The 22,029-nt window shown below is 40.7% G+C and overlaps 4 protein-coding genes across 4 annotated transcripts in view; all 4 read right to left on the bottom strand.

Moving 5' to 3' along the window:
- LOC148368411 (uncharacterized) overlaps positions 1 to 22,029 on the bottom strand; it is a 261,108-nt gene that overhangs the window by 75,380 nt on the left and 163,699 nt on the right. The gene's annotated exons all lie outside the window — the stretch shown is intronic.
- Positions 1 to 22,029, bottom strand: part of LOC148368423 (uncharacterized) — a 219,507-nt gene that overhangs the window by 162,514 nt on the left and 34,964 nt on the right. The window lies entirely within an intron of this gene.
- The window catches only part of LOC148368422 (uncharacterized), a 52,132-nt gene continuing 36,294 nt past the window's right edge, over positions 6,192 to 22,029 (bottom strand). The window contains exon 9 of the mRNA XM_088329651.1: positions 6,192 to 7,250. Within this exon, the coding sequence (XP_088185777.1) occupies positions 6,976 to 7,250 (275 nt within the window). The 3' untranslated portion in view covers positions 6,192 to 6,975. The remainder of the gene's footprint in view (positions 7,251 to 22,029) is intronic.
- On the bottom strand, positions 11,436 to 21,180 carry LOC148368425 (uncharacterized). Its single transcript, XM_088329653.1, has 3 exons — positions 21,072 to 21,180; positions 14,278 to 14,406; positions 11,436 to 13,509 (listed from the first exon to the last, which is right to left on the bottom strand). Exons 1-3 carry the CDS (start codon positions 21,178 to 21,180, stop codon positions 12,482 to 12,484), a joined length of 1,266 nt encoding a protein of 421 aa, XP_088185779.1. The 3' UTR covers positions 11,436 to 12,481.

Below are 22,029 nucleotides of genomic sequence, written 5' to 3'. Positions count from 1 at the left end.
AATTCAAAGTATTTTTCTTTAGTCTGAATTTTGACCAACATCATTCTTTTTAATATATATGAGAAAATAGAAATAAGAACAATAATGAGTATAAAAACGGATACAATTTACCTGCAGATGAAATGAGTCACAACATCAGCTTTTTTGCTGGCTTTGGTTTCTTTGATCTCTACAAGGGGAATTAACATTTTAGTAAAACATAAACAAAACGAAAATAAATCCAAACAGCTTGACAACATCAATCACATTACTGTGCATGTTGAGAGATTTGTTAGCTGTGGTTATAATGTTTAAAATTAACTTCTTTTGTGGAGCAAACCGTTAGCAGCTCTCTCTGTAGACTGCCAACAAATCCCGCCTTCCGGTCACATGTCCAAATCCAAAACCAAACCCCACCCCATACCAGCAGGTGTCACTGTTGGACTCATCATTGCAGGACACTTACCAAAAACTATACACATATTTCAGCAGGAATTTCAATAAAACAAAAGTTATTGTTACACCCGTTACATAAATACTATCGTTTGTGCCATTTTCAAGAGGAGCAAATTCTCAAAAGTTTTACGTTTATCATTGTTCTTTCCTTGAACTTTCAAGCAAACCGTGCAGACTCCAATCTGAGGTCTTTATTTAAAAAACATTTGATCAGGGTCTGCACTGTTAGCTTTGACCTTTCGAAGGACACGAGTCACAAATGGGTTAAGATGGGAAAACTGATCCTTTAATTGTAAATGGTATCTGCCTTTATTTCAATAGAATGTTTTGATAGTGTCAAACAGTATGGATCAAGATAAGATGCAAAGTATCATATCTCAATCCAAGTTTTGTAGTACGTATGGTCATTTTTTTTTGGTTTGAACAAATTTATTGACACTAAAAACAGAAAACAATCATGACAATCTCAACAGCAATTAAGCACATTCACAATATTATATTCCAATATTACGCTTTTAACAGCAAACACAAAGTGAGGTTTGAACAAACCTTCTCGAAAATCAAACATATTCACAATTTCATTATATAACATCTTTGTTAGTGTCAATAGATCCGTCCAGGCCAAAGTCGATTGTCCTCGGTCTGAACAAATCCACGGACACCAACAGCAGCAAAACACAGCCATCAAGCATATTCACATTTTTTTTATATTTGACAATATGACGTGACGATATGACGTTTTAACATTTTTTCCTGACATTTTCAACATCAATGAAACAATTTCAGAGTTATTTTCTTTTAACAGTAGTTAACCAGCGTGTAAAAGGCAATACTATTGTGCAAGGGCATAGCTCTGCCATCCCACCCTCCCAAGCAGCATTCTTCCAGTCCTCTGTGTGGGTCCTTTCCATTCTGCGTGGGTCCTCTCCCTTCTGGGTTCCACAACCCAGGCCGTTGCTGCCGGGACTCCCACAGTGTAGCTCCGGCTCCCCCCTCCGGGTGGGTACAGACGAGTCTTCTTTATGGCTGCGTCCTAGGCCCGCCGCTCGCAGATTGTATGGTATCTGCAGCCATTTGGAGCACAGCCACGGGGGGGATCTGCCTGCACCTCCATACCAGCAGGTTTCTGGAGGTCCAGATGGCGTCCTTGATGGCGGCGAGAGTGAGCCAGTCCCTGGCAAAGTCGTTCCGATGCCTCCTCGACCGACTCACCCCGTAAAGCACGTACTGTGCATCAGGGACCTCTGGTCATAGTTAAAGGTAAAAAGGTCAATGTGCATACCTGTAATTTACTTCATGAACACTTTACAAACTGATCAGATTTGGATCAGCTAGTTACTGTAGGAGTTGTCTGTTTGAAATTACCATACCAATGTCCTTGAGAAGAACCAGATCTTTCTATCTATTCACAAATCACTACTTGTTCAGTCTTTCAAAGTGGATATTCATAGCAACTGTGGAAATCATTGCTTAAAATACTTGCATCAGTGCACTAATACACATGGGACTTGCAAAGAATAAAGAAGAACTTAACAAAACAGTATTTTGGTTCGGATGTTTGACTTGCTCTCAATTCTTCAGCAGTGAATCGTCACTTGATGCGATCGAGTGATCGTCCAGTTGCATCTCAACTTCATCCTAGAGTCATCCCCTCAATAGTTTGCTTTTTTTGTCTTCTAATGTTCCAATATAACGATCATGCAAATAGCTTGGATTCAAAAATGAGTAATAAATTTATTACTTGGCATTTTTAGCTTACTCAGCCAATTGGTCAGAGGAATTCCTCTCATGAAAATCTGAGCTACCACAGTTTTGATTTGAGAGGACTTTGGTGAAAATCCCTGTCTTCATTTTAAATTAATTTGTTTGAAGAGCTGGGCTTAAGTATACCAGCTTGGAGTACATATTTAAAGTCTGAATTATCATTTTGTTTTGATGAAAATCTTAACAAGCTAAGTTCATTTTGGATGTTAAAAGGGACACAGGCAGACGGAGCAAAACCGTATTAGATGGCTCCTTGGAGCGCTTTGATACAGTTCTTCTCTGATTGCTCATGACAAAAATTAAAAGAAATTTTAAAATCCAAATTTTAAAAGACTGTTAAATCGCCCCTAATGCAGCAAAAGTGGACTGACCCGATGTTCATTTTGGATAATGTACATTTAAAATTCGGGCACAAATAGGTGAAACTGTCACAAGCCAGGAACGGAGACAGGAGCCAGTAGCGTTTGTTTACTCAGTTTTATTGATAAGAGGGAGAGAAGGGCTTGCCTCCATGATCCGAGGATCGACGGACACGGGTAGCAGATGGCGGGAAACGCGGAAGTGGCACTTCCGTGTCGAGCGAGGATGATCGTAGACTTGCAGGAATACTAGTCGTCTGCCGGGACGGGAGAGCAAGGGCGGTATCAAGTTCGGAAACAAGGTCGGCAACAGGTGTCAGGCAGGTAGCGGGGAAAAACAGGTCGGATATCGGGAAGGCAGAACAGGACAGAGTCAGGTACGGAAACAGGTTGGCAACGGGTATCAGGCAGAGAAAAACAGGGCAGGAAAAGTGTCTGAACGTGAGAGCTTGCCAAGCTGGGACCATTGAAATGAAGTGATCTGCATTTATATATGTGCTCCACATTTCCCAATAGCGGCCTTGCAGCAATGTAAGGCCCTAACCTGCTTATTGGGGGTATTAGGGGTTCAGTGTCTTACCCAAGGACACTTCGACATGTAACACGGACGAGCCGGGATCCCTTGATCCCAAGACGAGCGCTCTACCTCCTGAGCTACTGCCGCTCCATTGGTACGCAACGATCTGACAGGGATATCTTGAAAGCCGGGGGTTTAAAAAGAGTCTAAAAGCCAATCAGCTCTCAGGGCTGTTGGCGCCAATTGGGCAGTCACGGTCATGACAGAAACACCTTATAGACTTAATGAATTACTTACCTGGTGCTAAACAGGCTCGTATAGCTGCTCTCTCGTACCTGTCTACTTTTATAATAGACTTCGTGGAGCTTGGTTTGGCTTTTGTGCTCGACTGCGGGAAAATGGATGTTACAAAGTCTGGATGGCTCCTGTCGTTGCACTTTTGTCCTGTAAAATAAACATTTCAACGATTGTAGCATGCATCCGACCCACAACAAAGCCTGCAATCTAACTGTATAAATGTCAGGTTTTCAATGTAAATCCTCTTGAGTTTCTGTCTCAAGGTAATTAGCTTGTTTTTATATTACTAAATATAAAAACAATGTTTCTCATACACACACACACACAAAGTAACGTTTCAACAATGAGTGTAATTATATCTCTTGTACGTTTATCAATCTTGTATTCTTTTATTTTGAAATCATGTTCTTGTGTACTGATTTCTCTGACGAAAAATAAACCACTCCCTCTCTCTGTTTGGGACCTCAGCCAGGAAGGACGTAAGTTCTTTGCTTCCACCATCATGTAGAATTAAACTATATACATGTATTTTATCTGTGCAAATATAGCCACTAAATAGTGTTAATAATGTCAATCCCTGACAATAAATTTAAAAGCCATTCAACCATAACAGACTCTTGGTCTCTTTCAAAAATGTCCACTGTCACATGAAAATGGACCTTTGGACATATCTGTCGTGTGTATGTAAACACTGTATAAACGACGTTTATTGTCTGGAAACTATTTTCATAGACTCAAATGGGTGTATGAGGCCTCGAAATGTTAGAGATGACCAAGAATCAGATTATTAATCTGACTTTAATTAAAATTTCGTGAATAAATGGGTAAAATATGGATAAATCAATAATAAATCAATACAATCTTGGCTTTATTTAATAATCACAACTGAAAAGAAAAGTCCGGATGATATGACGAGACTTAAATTTTACTGATTCATAATTTAGAGTCAGAAACTTTTTTTTGGGACTTGCAGGTTGCAGAATCAACATACATATTTAAAAAAATATATCATGTCAACATATTTTTGGGGGGGATACATATTATTCTAAATGATATGCAATGAACATCTACAATAATGACCAACCAGTGATAAAATGTGAATCACAAACGTAAGTGTGAGTGCTGTGAGGGGACCACAGATAGTTAGGGACGATCAATCACTGCAGACTTCAATTTCTCCCTCCTTTCCTTGTCAGATAGAAATATGAAATATTTCCGATCAGGACTCTTCCTCTTATTCTTCGTACACCCGTTTGCACAGCAACTTTTCGCCATTCCAGTCAGACTCGATAACAACGTTTTTTTTCGGTTATATGTTCGCCATTACATTCCCGAAAAGTGATATAAAAGTGAGATAAAACGAGGTAAAAGTGGTGATAGTAGGGAGGGGATGCAAATCACGGCAGGGATGCATTTCTCGGCATAACAGCGGGCCACATACTAATAATTTTATGACAGAAGCTGCAGGCTAGTCAAAAATTGGAATTTGGGAGTCCTGCCCTAAATAATTCACAATGTTATTTTACAAAGGAAAGATTTGGTTTTTCAAGCTAACAGAACTTGTCACGTTTTTTTCATCACATACAATGCAATATTATTTTCATGCACCGTTATTATAATTTAGTGACAATCAAACTCGTTTATTAAAGAAAAGCACGCGCATTGAAACAAGGCAAAATTGCGCTCTTGGATCGCTTTGAAATAATCCCAGGGATTGAAGCGTGAGCCTCTTTCTGATACCCTTTCATAGATTTCTGATTGGAGGAAAGACTAAAACACGTGCACAAAAGCACATTCTGATTGGTTTAGACAGGAATCGAATATTTAAATGCAGTGTAAAATGTTGGTCACTAGATGGCGGGCGAGTATAATAAATGATACATCACAGCAGTTTGTTTGAAAATAGATAAGAGTCTTGAAAAATTTACCAGTGACCTCCAATTTGAAGAGAGAAAGTTCCTTTGGCTCGGGAATCTTATGCTCCTGTCCTTGGGTTATACGGGTCAGCCGAAAGGAGTTCTGTACACCTGTTTGATAACAGATAGGAAGCCCTCCAGTCGCCTCCAAATTGTAGAAACAAAGTTCCTTTGGCTTGGGAAGCATATACTCTTGACCTTGGAGATGCTCGCTCCAGAAAACAACTTGACAACACAGCTACACAATGATTGAGTAAATACAAAGGTTTAAAAGTAAAAGTATAGAATATAGTATAAAAGGCACTCTAAGACCATAATTTCCCTAACAGTAAGCAAGGGGGAAGAAATGATGCAACAGGTTAACAGTGCTGATCATTGAACCCGGTTTACAAGATAATAAACTCATTTCAATCAAGTCAAGTCAAATTTATTTATATAGCCCTTAATCACAAAAATGTCTCAAAGGACTGCACAGGATTACAATTACACAATTGCACATTTACCTGATCTTAAACCAGCATGCAATGATCAGGGATTGTTTTCATAGCGTGCCAACATGGGATATTTGCCCAAAACACCAAAGAGGTTGTTGCACTAACCCTTTTTGTGTACTTTTGAGAACAAAAAGTCCCTCAGTGAACGGGTGTGTGGGAAGCAGCACATGGCCAACAGGGAAGATGAAGACATAAAGGTTCCTATTTTTTTGGGGCGGTGGACTTCACGGGGATTGTTCTCATCCGGACGACAGGGACGGAGAAGACCACAGGCTCTCCAAGCTTTGTGGCTCTGATGAGAACAGGCCCCAACCCTGGGGACCTAGGTCGGCGATCTTGTTGTTTATTAATTATAATTGTTGATAACAGGCAAAATTTTGCTTGGACACACAATGAAATAGACAAAGACTTTGGGGTTTCAAATCTTTATTATGCAGCTAAGGGTCTGCTAACTTCCTGTGAATGAATGTGCGTTTTTTGATGTGTTGGCAGAGTCAGTGGTTGGAAAAACGTGAGGGTAAATAATTTTGTGGGAGTTTTGTTCCTTTAGACTGCCTGTAAGATACTTGGTCAATGAAATGTTTTTCTTGTCAATGTGGGTTGTTGTGTTTAATTTCTAGTGCCGATATGGATGAATTTTTCACCACAAAGCCTACACGTCAAAGGTTTCTCAACAGTGTGGGTTCTAATGTGTTTAAGTTTCCACTCTCGGTCAAACTCTGACCACAAATTGAGCAGGCAAAAGGCATCTCACCAGTGTGTTATTTTGTGTGATTTTAAGCTCCTATTCTGTGAAAATCGTTTTCCACAAATTGAGCAGGCGAAAGGCTTCTCACCAGTGTGGATTCTCATCTCATTAGCTGCACCGCTTGTCCTCAGTAGGGTCCTGAGGGTGCTGGAGCCCATCCCAGCAATCATCGGGCAGTGGGCATGGGACACCCTGAACTGGTTGCCAGCCAATCGCAGGGCACACAGGGAGAGACAACTCGCTCGCTCATTCACACCTAGGGACAATTTGGACCGGCCAATCCACGTGAAATGCATGTCTTTGGAATGTGGGAGGAAACCGGAGTGCCCGGAGGAAACCCACGCGAGCACAGGGAGAACATACAAACTCCGCACAGTAAGTCCGGTAGCTGGATTTGAACCCACACAGGAGGTTCCCAAGACGTTAGAACTGTGCCGCACACGGGCTAACCACTGCCGCCGTGCTGCCCAGTGTGGATTCTAATGTGTTTTTTTAAGTCTACATTCTGGGTGAAACTTTGACCGCAAACTGAACAAGAAAAAGGCTTCTCGCCTGTGTGGGTTAGTTGGTGTGATTTCAAATGTCCATTTCGTGTGAATTTTTTACCGCAAACTGAGCAGGAAAAAGGCTTCTCGCCAGTGTGGGTTAGTATGTGTAATTTCAATTGTCCATTTTGGGTGAATTTCTGACCGCAAACTGAGCAAGAAAAAGGCTTCTCGCCTGTGTGGGTTAGTTGGTGTAATTTCACGTTTCCCTGTTGGGTGAATTTTTGACCGCAAACTGAGCAAGAAAAAGGCTTCTCGCCAGTGTGGGTTAATTGGTGTACTTTCAAGTGTCCTTGTTGGGAGAATTTTTTACCACAAACTGAGCAGGAAAAGGCCTTCTCACCAGTGTGGGTTTTAATGTGTTTCCTTAAACTTCCACTTTGAGTGAATCTTTGACCGCAAAATGAGCAAGAAAAAGGCTTCTCGCCAGTGTGGGTGTTTTGGTGTAATTTCAACTGTCCGTTTAGGATGAATTTTTGACCGCAAACTGAGCAGGAAAAAGGCTTCTCCCCAGTGTGGGTTCTAATGTGATTCTTTAAGTTTCCACTCACGGCAAAACTCTGACCACAAATTAAGCAGGCAAAAGGCTTCTCGCCAGTGTGGGTTAGTTGGTGTAATTTCAAGTGTTCATTTCGGGTGAATTTTTTACCGCAAACTGAGCAGGAAAAAGGCTTCTCGCCAGTGTGGGTTAGTTGGTGTAATTTCAAGTGTCCATTTTGGGTGAATTTTTGACCGCAAACTGAGCAAGAAAAAGGCTTCTCGCCAGTGTGGGTTAGTTGATGTAATTTCAAGTGTCCATTTCTGGTGAATTTTTTACCACAAATTGAGCAAGAAAAAGGCTTCTCCCCAGTGTGGGTTCTTATGTGTTTTGTTAAGTCTCCACTATGTGTGAATTTTTTACCACAAACTGAGCAGGCAAAAGGCTTCTCGCCAGTGTGGGTTCTAGTGTGTGCATTCAAATCCCCACTCTGGCTGAATCTTTTATCGCAAACTGAGCAGGCAAAAGGCTTCTCGCCAGCATGGTATTTCATGTGCAACTTCATATAAGATTTGAATCGAAACGTTTTCCCACACTGAGAACATGTGTTACCACCTTCCGACTGCGAGTCGTTTTCAGAGTGGGAGGTGTCGACGTCATCCGTTTCCACGTGTTGGCGGGAGCTGATGCTTTGAGGCTCCTTCCAAGCGTGATCTTCAGGTTGACCTTGATCTTCGACGGTTGAACGGACTTCGGTCACTAGCAAGACTGGAGAATCGTCCTCCTTGTCAACAGGCTGCCCATCCTCTGTCTCTGGCTCAAGATCCTCCTCCTCTTCAATTTTAACGGCAGGCAACTCTGGTTCCTGCCGCGCAGTAGGAAGATATTTTTGGCTGACGTCTGCAAGACACAAGTCACATTTATTTGTATTGCCCTTAACTCGATCGCATCTAATAAATAATAATACTACCGAAAGCTGTCCAATTTTGACACTTCAAATGAGTCTCCCTCCATCAGTGACTCATTTTGACCTTCATTTATTTAATATACAGAAATAATGGTTTCAAAAGTCAAGTCTCATTGAATTGTTTGGCCCTTCATCACAACATATCTCAAAAGACTGCACCATCCCCTGATCTGAAACCGACATGCAGGCAAGGAAAAACTCAAAACTTCAGCAGGAGTAAAATAAGAAACCTCGAACGGGCCTCACGAGCGGTAAATATAATTAACAAAAGGACCTAAAATTATTTTTCTAGCTTTTTTCCTTTTGTTTTCATTTGAGTTGTTCGCTTTTTTTTTTTATAGCTTCTTGCTTCCTTGCTCTTTGTGCTTTTTTATTTTCTCCTTATATTTTTTTCCTCTTTAGTTTTTTATTTTCATTTGTCATTGACGATTTACGTGAATGTATTACAATATGAATTATAAATGAAAAATATTATAGTCAGTATATAGATCACCGGGCTCAAATCTGGAAACCTTCACAAACCGGGCTGAAAGAACATATTCAACAATAAGCGCCAAAACACTATTCATTGGTGGAGATTTCAACATCGATCTAACGAATCCAATCAAACATAAAAACATTAATGACTATATTAATATTATGTACAGTACGAGTTTGTACCCAACTATATTAAGGCCTAGCAGATTCACTTCACACGGTGCAACACTCATTGACAATATATTTACAAATAATATGGAATTTACAAACGTTAATGGATTACTGGTTTGTGATATTTCTGATCACCTACCAGTAGTTACAGTGTATGATGAAAAGGTAACTAGACAGGGTTGGGTAGGGTTACTTTAACTGGATTACTTTTAATGACTTTTGGATTACTCCACTACCAAATATGCTAATAAAAGACAAAAGAAACTAAATAGGAATCAAATGACTCAATTTTGTGCAGGCTTGGGGAGTAACGGAATACATGGAACGGCAAAAATGATGGTGGCAAGCTGTTTGGATTGATTTTCATTTTGTTTCTGTCGCATTTTATATTAGTTTTGCCGGAGATCAAAGAGATCAAAGCCAGGAGAGAAAGCTTACCACGTGTTGTGAGTCATCATTTTATTCATATTTGGTTTCTTTTGTCTTTCATTATCATATTTGGTATTGGAGTAATCCAGTTAAAGTAACCCTACCCAACCCTGTTACTAGACAAGAATCAACTAAGGAATATGTTTACAAACGAGTTAGAACTGAAGAGGCTATTATATCACTCTACGATGACTTAGTTCAACAAAACTGGAATGCTATATATGGTACAGACGATGTGGATCGTGCGTTTGACATATTTCGGGAAATATTCACCAACAAGAATACCAATAACTGTCCAATGAGACAAACTAATATTAAGAATAAATCGGTAAAGCATCCATGGATAACTAAGGGTTTATATAATACTTGTAAAAAAAAACAAAAAAAAAAACACATTGTATAGAAAATTCATTAAACTAAGAACTGAGGAAGCCGAATCCCGATATAAAACATATAAAAAAATTGACAGGAATATTAAGAGCGAGCAAGAAATTATAATATACCGATTTATCACATTATAACAAAAGTGATATCAAAGGTATTTGGGTTACATTAAATAGTGTAATAAAAGAAAAGAATGTAAGTAATGTATATCCAAACTATTTTATTGATAAGAACAGTGAGAATTATCATTTAAATCAAGTTGTGGAGAATTTCAATAGTTATTTTGTAAATGTTGGACCAGAGCTCGCTGCAATTATCCCAGAGTGCAGTGGTAAACAATTTGAGTCACTGATTAAAAATGAACTCCAAGACCATGTTTTTATCCGGGGTTACGGAATCAGAAATCTTAACAACTGTAAAAACAAAACGTCTATGGATTGTTTTGACATCGATATGGTGCTAGTTAAGCAAATTATGAATAGCATTGTGAAACCATTGACCTGCATCTGTAATCTATCATTCTAACAGGCAAATTTCCAAATCCAATGAAAATAGCAAAAGTTATACCAATTAAACTATAGACCAGTATCTCTGCTTCCTCCGTTCTCTAAAATACAGTATTGGAGAAACTTTACAATAATAGACTAGAATAATTTGTAGATAAACATAAATTGATTAATGAAAGTCAAAATGGTTTTAGAGATAACAGATCCGCAACAATTGCTATTATTGATGCAGTAGAAGAAATCACCCATAGTATAGAAAAGAAGAGATACGCAGTCTGGGTAATTATTGAATTAAAAAAAGCATTTGATACCATTAATCATAATGTACTATTAAAAAATCTGGAAAAATATGGCATCAGGGGTTTGGCTTTGCAATGGATTCAAAGTTATTTGACGGGGAGGAAGCAATATGTCAAAATGGGAGAGTTGTCATCTGAATACTTAGACATCTGTTGTGGCGTACCACAGGGTTCTATCCTGGGTCCAAAGTTATGTAATTTATATATTAACGATATCTTTAATGGGGCAGCACGGCGGCGCAGTGGTTAGCGCATGTGCGGCACAGTTCATGTCATAGGAATCTCCTGCGTGGGTTCAAATCCAGCTCCAGACTTACTGTGCTGAGTTTGCATTTTCTCCCCGTGCTTGCGGGCACTCCGGTTTCCTCCCACATTCCAAAAACATGCATTTCAGGTTAATTGGCCGGTCCAAATTGACCCTAGGTGTGAATGAGCGAGTAAGTTGTCTGTCCCCCTGTGCCCTGCGATTGGCTGGCAACCAGTTCAGGGTGTCCCCTGCCCACTGCCCGATGATTGCTGGGATGGGCTCCAGCCCCCCCGCGACCCTACTGAGGATAAGCGGTATGGCTAATGAGATGAGATGAGATATACTTTGGTAATCGCAAGGCGAATCAAGATTTAGAAGTAAAAATGGTGTTGCAATAGACATTGTATCAGAAATTAAGTTTTTAGGGGTCATAATAGACAATAAATTAAGGTGGAAAACACACATCAGACACATACAAACTAAGGTATCCAAAAGTGTTTCAATAATGAAAATAGCCAAATTCCTTTTAAACTATAATGCATTGTATTTATTATATTGTTCTCTAGCTCTGCCATACTTAACATATTGTGCAGAAGTCTGGGGCAATCATTACAAAAGTTCACTACAGCCCCTTTTTATCCGTCAAAAACGAGCAATTAGAACCATACACAGTCCAAATTATTAAAATTGGATGATTTAAAAAAAAAATTCACTTCACAACTTCTACTTAAGGTCAACAAAAACATAGTGCCAGAAAACATCCAAAAATGATTCACTCGGAAAGAGGGAAATTATAATTTGAGGGGCTGTCGTAAATTCATAATCCCAAAGGTGAGAACCACCAGGAAAACTATGTGTGTGTCTGTGTGCGGAGTCAAACTTTGGAAAATTTACAAGAGGAGATCAAACAATGTCCAACTATTCACGTGTTCAAATTTAAATTAAAGAAAAAACATTACTGGCGGAACACAGAGATGAAGAAAATGGGGTCTGAGTGATACGATAGTAGTGCGTCTAGAACTATGGTTAACTTTGTGTTATTGTTGCTATTGTTAGATCATAACTGTTATCATAAATATTGTGTTTATTTTTATAGTTGTTATTATCATTGGTGCCGCAGTGACACTTGGTAACTAGGCGCATTATGACGTTGAGGGATGGTATTACCAAGATTAGTGAATAGAGTATGTGATTATTGTAATTATTATAATTGATATCTGACCTATGTAATAAGTATATCCATGAGATTTTGTTGTATTAGACACAAGAGGAAAGGAGGATTTGTAAAATGTAATTAATAGGGAAGATAAAGGGGTAGGGAAAATAAGCATCTGCTTCTGACTACCCCTTTTCTAACATGTTATGGGACATTATTTTGTTGTTGACTCATTGTTTTTGTCCTGTTTTTATTTTATTGTTCGAAATAAAGTTTTTAATCATTCATTCATTCAAACTGAGCAGGCAAAAGGCTTCTTGCCAGTGTGGGTTAGTTGGTGTGATTTCAAGTGTCCATTTTGGGTGAATCTTTTACCACAAACTGAGCAGGCAAAAGGCTTCTCCCCAGTGTGGGTTCTGGTGTGTATTTTTAAGCTCCCATGCTGGGTGAATCTTTTACCACAAACTGAGCAAGAAAAAGGCTTCTCGCCAGTGTGGGTTCTTTGGTGTAATTTTAAGCTCCCATTCTGTGTGAATGTTTGACCACAAACTGAGCAGGCAAAAGGCTTCTCGCCAGTGTGGGTTAGTTGGTGTGATTTCAAGTGTCCATTTCGAGCGAATTTTTTACCACAAACTGAGCAGGAAAAAGCCTCAAGGTGGGTTCTAATGTGCTTTTTTAAGTCTCCACTCTGGGTGGATCTTTTACCGCAAACTGGACAAGAGAAAGGCTTCTCCCCAGTGTGGGTTCTGGTGTGTATTTTTAAGCTCCCATGCTGGGTGAATCTTTTACCGCAAACTGAGCAAGAAAAAGGCTTCTCACCAGCGTGGGATCTAATGTGTTTCTTTAAATTTCCACTTTGAGTGAAATTTTTACCGCAAACTGAGCAGGCAAAAGGCTTCTCCCCAGCGTGGAATTTCATATGCAACTTCATACGAGACTTGCTTCGAAAAAATTTCCCACACTGAGAACATGTGTTGCCACCTTCCGACTGCGAGTAGCTTGCAGGGTTTGCAGAGCAGGTCGTGCTGTCATCATCCCTTTCCACGTGTTGACGGGAGCTGATGCTTAGAGGCTCCCGCCAACCGTTATCTTCAGGTTGAACTTGATCTTCGACGGTTGAACGGACCCCGGCCACGAGCAAGACTGGAAAAGCAACGAGCAAGACTGGAAAATTGTCCTCCTCTCTAACGCGAACAGGCTCCCCATCCTCTGTCTCTTGCTTAACGTGATAAGGCTTCAGATCCTCCTCCTCCTCCTCAATTTTAACGGCAGGCAACTCTGGTTCCTGCCGCGCAGTAGGAAGATATTTTTGGCTGACGTCTGCAAGACACAAGTCACATTTATTTGGATTGCCCTTAACTCCTTCAGTGCCGTAACTCAGTTTTCAAAAGCATTGTCCCCGAGTACCAAAACATTAAAAAAATTTCAAAAAGGCTTAGGCGCTGCTGATCAGTAAGTATTAGGCCTCTGGGAATGAAATCACCACTAGATGGTAGGAGTGGCTTTGATCGGATTCCTTGGTCAACACTTAGTGCCGCAATTTGATCCTGTATCCGCCGTATGACACTGTATGGCAGAGTGTAGGCGCCGCCGTATATGCCAAGTACGCGCAATGTGAGAAAAGCAAAGATATAAGTACAGACTGTTAACGCTTCAAATCGTTAGTCTTTCTAAAATAAATGACCAAGGGCCTACGTTGGGATGACGTATCGTAGGACCCTGCAATCACCATGAGGACCTGAATCATGTGATCACGTCACCCGAGACATCAGGGGCTGAGAATTCTTGCAAAGTTCATACATAGGTTTAGCAATCAAATGTTATTTTTTAACCAAAGTGTCCTTGTGTTTATGGAAAGTAATGTTTAAATATTCTAGGCATCAAAAATATAGATATTAAAAAGAAGTACCGAGGCGAATCTTATGCTTGAAATGCATCGTTTTGCGAGGAGCCATTTTTCCATTTTGGGTGAATTTTTGACCACAAACTGAGCAGGCAAAAGGCTACTCCCCAGTGTGGAATTTCATACGCAACTTTATATAAGACTTGCGTGGAAACGTTTTCCCACACTGAGAACATGTGTGTTACCACCTTCCGACTGCGAGCAGCTTGCAGGGTTTGCAGAGTGGGACGTGTCGTCGTCATCCGTTTCCACGTGTTGACGGGAGCTGATGCTTCGAGGCTCCCGACAACCGTTATCTCCAGGGTGACCTTGATCTTCGACGGTTGAACGGACCCCGGTCACTCGCAAGACCGGAAAGTTGTCCTCTTCTTTAACGCGAACAGGCTCCCCATCCTCTGTCTCTTGCTTAACGTGAAAAGGCTTCAGATCCTCCTCCTCCACCTCAATTTTAACGGCAGGCAACTCTGGTTCCTGCCGCGCAGTAGGAAGATATTTTTGGCTGACGTCTGCAAGACACAAGTCACATTTATTTGTATTGCCCTTAACTCCTTCAGGGCCGTAACGTAACGTTTTCTAAAGCACTGTCCCAAGTGCCGAGACGTAAACAAATTTTTTTAAAGCGTAGGCGCTGCTGATCAGTAAGTATTAGGCCTCTGGGAATTAAATCACCACTAGATGGTAGGAGTGGCTTTGATCAGATTGCTTTGTCAATACTTAGTGCCGCGTTTTGTAACTATCTGCCGTATTACTCTGTATGGCAGAGTGTAGGCGCCGGCGTATATGCCAAGTACGCGCAGTGTGACGAGAAAAGCAAAGGTATAAGTACAGACTGTAACGCTTCAAATCTTTGTTCTTTCTAAAAAAAATGACCAAGAGCCTATGTTGGGATGACGTATCGTAGGACCCTGCGATCACCGAGACGACCTGAATCATGTCACAAAGACATCAGGGGCTGAAAATTCTTGCAAAGTTCATGCATAAGTTTAGTGTTCTAAAAATCAAATGTTGTTTTTCAAGCAAAGTGCCCTTGTGTTTATGGAAAGTATTGTTTAGATATTCTAGGTATCGAAAATATCACGCTCAACACCAGCTCTCATGCCATTTTAAATTCTCCCATTTTTGGAGGAAACGTCGTTGGGCGTCGCCCCCAAAAATACGCAGAGAGGAGATATGGAAAAAAGGGAACGCTCTTTATTGCATTGCTCAAAACAACTCGTGATAACTCGTGATGGTCGCCCGCACCGGCTCATTCGGCAAACAGTTTGTGACTTCCTGCAACATCATCATCCCATGACTTCCGCCAGATGTCTACACACAATAGGCTCTTGTCAGCTCCAAGACTGTTTGCTTCAAATTCATTTCAGGTTCAACTTTCCTTATCCTGACTTATTATCTACTTTCTACAACATTATCTCACTATTCCATTTGTTTATTAGCCAGAACCCTTATTTTATTTACGTGAGAGCAAAATTTGGAAACGGAATAGAACGCCATTCTTGTCATTACACAGCATCATGTAATTCAAATCCGCCCCATTTCGTGCACCTATACACATGGAATTTAGAATAAAACAGAATTTTAAAGTAACATCGAATTCAAAAAAATGACATTAGGTTTAAAAGTAGGGCAATTACCAATGTGCAACCAAATATTTTTTAATTTACACAATATAAAACGTAGGTAGGCAGGAACTGTGACAGGAGCGAGGGGGGGTGTTTTTAAAGGTTGCGGGCGACATTTTAAAGCTTAAGCCAGTAATCATGACTGAGCCAGAAGATGGCAGCACAGTAACACACGTTTTGCATTCATTTCTTAGACACGCTCTAATGAACTCCTTTTTTAATATTTTTGGGGGTTTGTTCCGCCCTGAACAGGCCTAATAAAAGTAACATTCCAGAAGATAGACGCAATGGAAATCAGAGTTAGGGCTCTTTGTACTCAGTTGAGCATTGCTCACACAACCCTAATAGAGTAAGTATTGAACTTTTAAGAAAAACTCACAAAACCTTCAAGTCTAGAATCAAACACATGGTCGTGTAAAATACACACACACACAAATAAAGCAAAATCATCACTACAATAACTTTCATCATTTATTACGTATAAAAATATACTGTACGTCTTTGAAAAGAATCAGCGAGGGTCTTATACTACTCGACAGCCAAACGTTAGATGTCAAGTGGTAATGTGCGTGTCAGTTCGAATCCCTGAAGCGTGTACCGAGTATTTCAGATGAGTGGTTCGTGTAGTGCGAGGCAATGTGTGTGTTGATGACGTAAGCGGAGTCATTTGAAGCCCCGCGAAACGCGTGTGCCATGCAATAGGTTCAGAGAATGCTTCGCTCGCAAAGAGTGTCATTTGAAGTAAAAGCGCCAAAGTAACGCTGTTTTTTGGAAAATAACGTCTGGAATAAGCACTTTGTTTTACCTCCTTATTTGGCATTTTTACTTGTTGCATGAGCACAAACATAGACCGAGTCTCATCTCATCTCATTAGCTGCACCGCTTATCCTCAGTAGGGTCGCTGGGGTGCTGGAGCCCATCTCAGCAATCATCGGGCAGTGGGCAGGGGACACCCTGAACTGGTTGCCAGCCAATCACAGGGCACACGGGGACAGACAACTCACTCGCTCATTCACACCTAGGGACAATTTGGACCGGCCAATTCACCTGAAATGCATGTTTTTGGAACGTGGGAGGAAACCGGAGTGCCTGGAGGAAACCCACGCAAGCACGGGGAGAACATACAAACTCCGCACAGGAAGTCTGGAGCTGGATTTGAACCCACGCAGGAGGTTCCCATGACTTGAACTGTGCCGCACACGAGCTAACCACTACGCCGCCGTGCTGCCCCATTAAAGATATTGTTAATATATAAGTGGGAGATGTAGCAAAATAGCAGGGTGTTCAAATACTTATTTTTTTCACTGTATGTATTTTGAAAAAATGAGCGAGACAGAAGCCCGGACCTTATTCAAAAGAAAAGTACGGTGGACGTCGACGGCCAAATACGAGATGTAGAGGACGTAGCAGAAAGTAAAACGACCAACCTGCTCTGTTCAACACAACTCGGAGTATCTTGTAAACAGCTCCTGGGAACTCTGGTTCCTGACACGCAGTAGGAAGATATCTTTCACCGATGTCTGCAACACACAAGTCAAATTGTATTTATTTGTGATGCCTTTATTCAGAGAAACTCACAAAAGGGACGCATAGAACACCAAAGGGTTCCTACAGCTTAAGGCAAGTTGAATTCATGACTTTTTGAATGCGTTTGGATGTCAAATTTAAACAAAGTTGACAAAAAACCCACAAAATTGAAACAAAAAACATGACATGAATAAGGCAATTTTAAACAAATGTTTGTTTTATTTTATTTTTTTAATTACATTTTGGTCCAGTTGAAAACGTTTGATCTGGAAAAACATAGCACTCTCCAGAGTTATAGACATTTAAGCAGGTTGCAACTGCCACAGTGCATAATACACAGTCAGAGTAAGTTTAAGAGAAATCCAGCTTCCTGTCTCAAAATTTCAAAAGATGCAGCAGGTTCTACAGTCGCATTCATCTGGTCCATGTGCCAATCTGAATACTCAGAACGCCTGAACCTTGCAAATTTCGAAGCTCGTCCTTCTTCCTCAAGGACGAGGAAACAAAAGTATGAGGTTACTTTTAAGCTATTAAATATCGGTGTGTGTTAATAATAATAATAATAATAATTTCCTTGTATTGTCATTCTGTGTAACAATGTACACAGAACGAAATGTCGATTACACCTGACCCGTTGTAGCGAGCCGATGCAGCCGCAGCCAACAGAGGGCGCCGCCAACCCTTTTTTAAGTCTTAGGTATGACTCGGCCGAGGCGCGAACCACCGACCTCCCAGTCTCAAAGCGGGCGCCTTACCATCTAGGCTACTGAGCAGTCGAGATTCGAACATTTCCTGTCACGAGGTGTCGGACAGTCCCAAACGCAAGGCACAAGGGATGTCATATAACCTGACTTGAGAGACATTTATTCAAACAGCAACAACAAAAGACTGTACAGGCGAGAAGGGGGTGTGGGACTTGGGTAGTAGAGGAGATCTTGAGAGGGAAACTTGAGAGGGGATCTTTGGGTGGCGAGAATCTTCAAAATAGGTTACTTGTCGTACCTTTAAGAAAGCGCTACAAGTGGCAGGTCTTGGGACAAGGAAGGAAAACTTGACAGGGAGACTTGGGGAAGTTCTTGGGGAAGTTCTTGGGGAGGAGAGAATCTTGAATAGGAGACTTTGGAATACCCTTAAGAGGAGGGTTGAAGTGAGTTGCAGTGAGTGGAGAAACTGGAACGTGGAAGGGATTGACGGACGAGGTCACGGGAGGCGTAGCTTGTTGTTTTGGTGAGTGAAAGTCTACAGGGATCTAAACGGTTCAGCAAAATGAAGTGGGAGCCTGGGGTATTTATAGGAGAGGCAGCTGATTGTCTAATTACAAAATGTGGAGTGGGCTGGAACATGTGGTAAAGCTGCCATCTTTTGGATGTAAAAAGGACTGAAGGCACCAAACCCTGACATTTCCACATGGTTGTGTAAAATCCGTACACAAAAAAAATAAAAGCATCACTACCTCAACTTTCAGCAGTTCTCATGTATAGTGTACACATATATTTACAGACGCTCCCCTACTTACGAACATTCGACTTACGCAAAACGGTAGATACGATCATTTTTTTCGGGATGTCAAAAAACATCTTTTTTGTATCGTGTGCACCTTTTTCCGAGTAGAGGACATTACTGTAGTGCTTCTTTCCGCCGCTACCGGCGAGCGGTGGCGCTGTGAGAGGTCACCCAGCATCCACCCCGAAGAAGAAATCCGCCTTCTACTTCCTAGTTTGTGTGGAAACATTCTATACTGTATCTCCAGCGCGCTAAGAACTTTGACATTTTTATTGTTTAATATCTTGTGCAACCATTCAATATGGTTGGTGTAAAGCAGGTGTCGGAAACCTATGATACTCGTGCCAGTAGTGGCACGCGAGGGGTTAACCAATGGCGCGAGAGCGCACGGCAAAATAACAATGATTTTTTTAATGTGCATTTTTACCTGAAATTTAGACATTTTCAGTCGTGCTCCGTGTTGTTCAGAGGCTTTACGGTAGCACCCCTCCACTTCTGCTCCGTGAGCAAGTGTGTGTCTGCATGTTTTGACCCAGATATAGTAACACCAGCCCACTAAAAATGAACGAATCATGACAGCGAAAAAAATCTCGTCCCTTTCAGACGACTGGGGCTTTGTACAAAAAAATGACCGTGCTGTTTGTGCATTATGCCTCGAGAGCCGTCGTACCTCTCACATCAAGTGTTAACCGTCATTACAAGATGAAACATGAACATGAATTCAAGGCGGAGACATTAAAATGCGCTGTGTCCAGGTAAGGCAAACAGACACGGACCCTGAAAACCTTTGTCACTGCTACACACACCACCACTGAAGCTAGCTGTCACATTGCTCACTGCATAGCAGGGCACGGAAACCATTTACTGATGGAGAATTTATTAAAGAAGCGTCTGTGCGTGTTTCAAGTTTTGATGTTTTCATTGATGAATGATAGGGTAGCTGTCCATATCACTTGTTTTTTGATTGTAGTTTTTTGCTGATGAAAAATGGTTGATTCTTGTGGTAAAAAGTTGAAGTCATGGATCTCTACAGGCCTTTCCACATGTTGCTCACATTCAGTTTTCAGTTTATTGATGAACAAGAATAGCGGAAGATAAATTGGTCAGTTATACGATTTCGATGTATAACCATGTTGTGTTATTTGGACTGGAGTAAAACTACAGCTCTGATGGATATAAAAAAATTGTTGTGCGAGTTATTCATCTTGGTGTGGCATACTGATTTACAAGGACATTTGAAAGTGGCACGCCACACCAAAAAGGTTGCTGACCCCTGCCCTCAACCTCAAGTCAAGTCACATTAATTTATATGGCCTTTGATCACAAAAATGTCTTAAAGGACTGAACAACCTACACGTTACTCTAGCTGTAACTAGCCCCAATCCTATTTCGGACCACTCAATTCAATTTGAGACCCTAACGAGGAGCCTAAGCTTTAGTTTTTCTAGCCCTGGCCTCAATCTTATTTTGGAACCTCAAGTTTAAAACGCTGATTTGAAGCCCAAACCCTAGTCCGGAACCAAACCTAGGAAACTAGGCAACGATTTCAAGCATTTACGTCATAAGTTGCTATATGTTACAGTTGCTTAAGAGATTCAAAAAATATGAATTCATTTTATGCAAAATATGACATTTATAGTAATAAACATAACAATATTTTTCTTTGCTTTTTCCCATGACTTTCCTGTTTTTTTTTTATTGACTTTCTCTTCCTTTTTTCTCTTTTGTATCTTGCTTTTCTAGCTTTACCCCTTGCCCTTTTTCCCCCTTTGTTCTCCATTTTCCTTTTAGTAGTTTAGTTTTGTTTTTTGAGCTTTTTGCTTCTTTTTTCATGCTGTTTTTCTTGTTTTGTTCACCATTTTCTCCTTATATTATTTTCTTCTTTAGTTTTTCTGAGTTTTTTTTTAATTTTTCCTTTATCTAATTCATTCGCTGCTTTTTATGTTTTTTTTTATCCCCGCCTCTTACCTATTTTTTACTGCTTTGTTTTTTCTTTCTTTTTCTCTCTCTTTTTTTCTTTTTTACTTTATTTTTAGTTTATTTTTTCATTCATTTTTTCATTTTGGTCTATTTTGTGTTTTTATGCTGAATTGTCCACCCTTTTAAGTCGTTTTGTGCACATTGTTACATGACAATTAGTCATGTGCATATGCATTAAATCACCAAAAACAAAGATACAAGATGACATTTGAGCTGCCCAGACTGCCCTCATGACTACATCCACTTTTCTTTGGGTGGGCAGAGCGTGCCCGTGGGTGGGGGACCGGCCAACCCCCACTGGTAACGCCCCTGATGTCAAGGATGTAGCAGAAGCGAAAATGACGGACCTTCCCCGAGCTGCTTGGAAACAGCATTCGGTCGTCGACGTTCTAGCTCGGTCTCCCTTTTGGCTCCCCGAAGTTTCTCTTTAAGAGGTCCTTCCCCACTGGAGCACATTTTCTCCGCTCAACGAAAAAACGCCACGAGGTGTCGCTCGAACTCGGGGGTTAAAAGGACAAACATCCGAAAGTTGACTAGAGGACGTTCTGGACATATTCTTGTTCGGCAGCCATGACAGCTTCTCCTTCGAAACCTCGCCGCAATGAATTGTGGGACACAGATACAAACAGACGACTCGATACGTCGACGTGCTGTAGCAGCCAGCTAACTAGCGTGCCTACGTGGCGGCCATCTTGGTGAGGGCAACTTCGCACAATGGATGTACATTGAAATGAAACCACAACCTGCTCATTTTACAACTGATTTTCATGAGGGTAACATTTTGTTATTAACGTCAGCACTTACTCTTATTACGGAAATATAGCTTAAAAATATATAAAAACTAAAAAATGCTTCTGAAAAAAAAAAACAATTCATAAACCATTACAGAAGTTAAAATTTAACACTCTGTATCGGTTGTCATAATTAATTTTGTTTTGTTGAAATTCCTGCTGAAATATGTTTGTATGGTTTGTGTATAAGTGTCCTGCAAAGACAATACCAACAGCGCCACCTGCTGGTATGGGGTAAGGTTTAGTTAGCCTCTGATTTTATGACCGGATATTGTTGGCAGTCTCCAGCTAACAGTAAGCCACGATATTTTGGTGCTCTGCAAAAAGCGAAAATACATTTAAAGCACAACTGACAGATTTTGCAAGATACACAGTAATGTAATTGATATTGTCAAGCTGTTTGGGTTTATTTTCGTTTTGTTTTTGTCGCCATTTATGTTAGTTTTGCCGTACGTTCTCTACTGAAAGGCTAATTCCCCTTTATAGATGTTGAGAACCAGCGGATGTGCTAACC

The sequence above is a fragment of the Urocampus carinirostris genome, chromosome 3 (genome assembly GCF_059441175.1).
Source record: "Urocampus carinirostris isolate Australia breed hairy pipefish chromosome 3, RoL_Ucar_1.0, whole genome shotgun sequence".
Classification (NCBI taxonomy): Eukaryota; Metazoa; Chordata; class Actinopteri; order Syngnathiformes; family Syngnathidae; genus Urocampus; species Urocampus carinirostris.
The sequence above is the reverse complement of the archived record's forward strand: the minus strand, read 5'-3'. Positions and strand labels throughout refer to the sequence as shown.

Excerpts from the sequence above, each read along its gene's own strand:
- LOC148368425 (XM_088329653.1), bottom strand. The coding sequence starts at position 21,180 with ATGTGCTCCAGTGGGGAAGGACCTCTTAAAGAGAAACTTCGGGGAGCC. Across the intron at positions 14,407-21,071 it reads TTCCAAGCAGCTCGGGGAAG|ATCAAGGTCACCCTGGAGAT; the intron begins GTCCGTCATTTT and ends CAACCGTCGAAG. Across the intron at positions 13,510-14,277 it reads CTGCTCGCAGTCGGAAGGTG|ACGTCAGCCAAAAATATCTT; the intron begins GTAACACACATG and ends TGTGTCTTGCAG.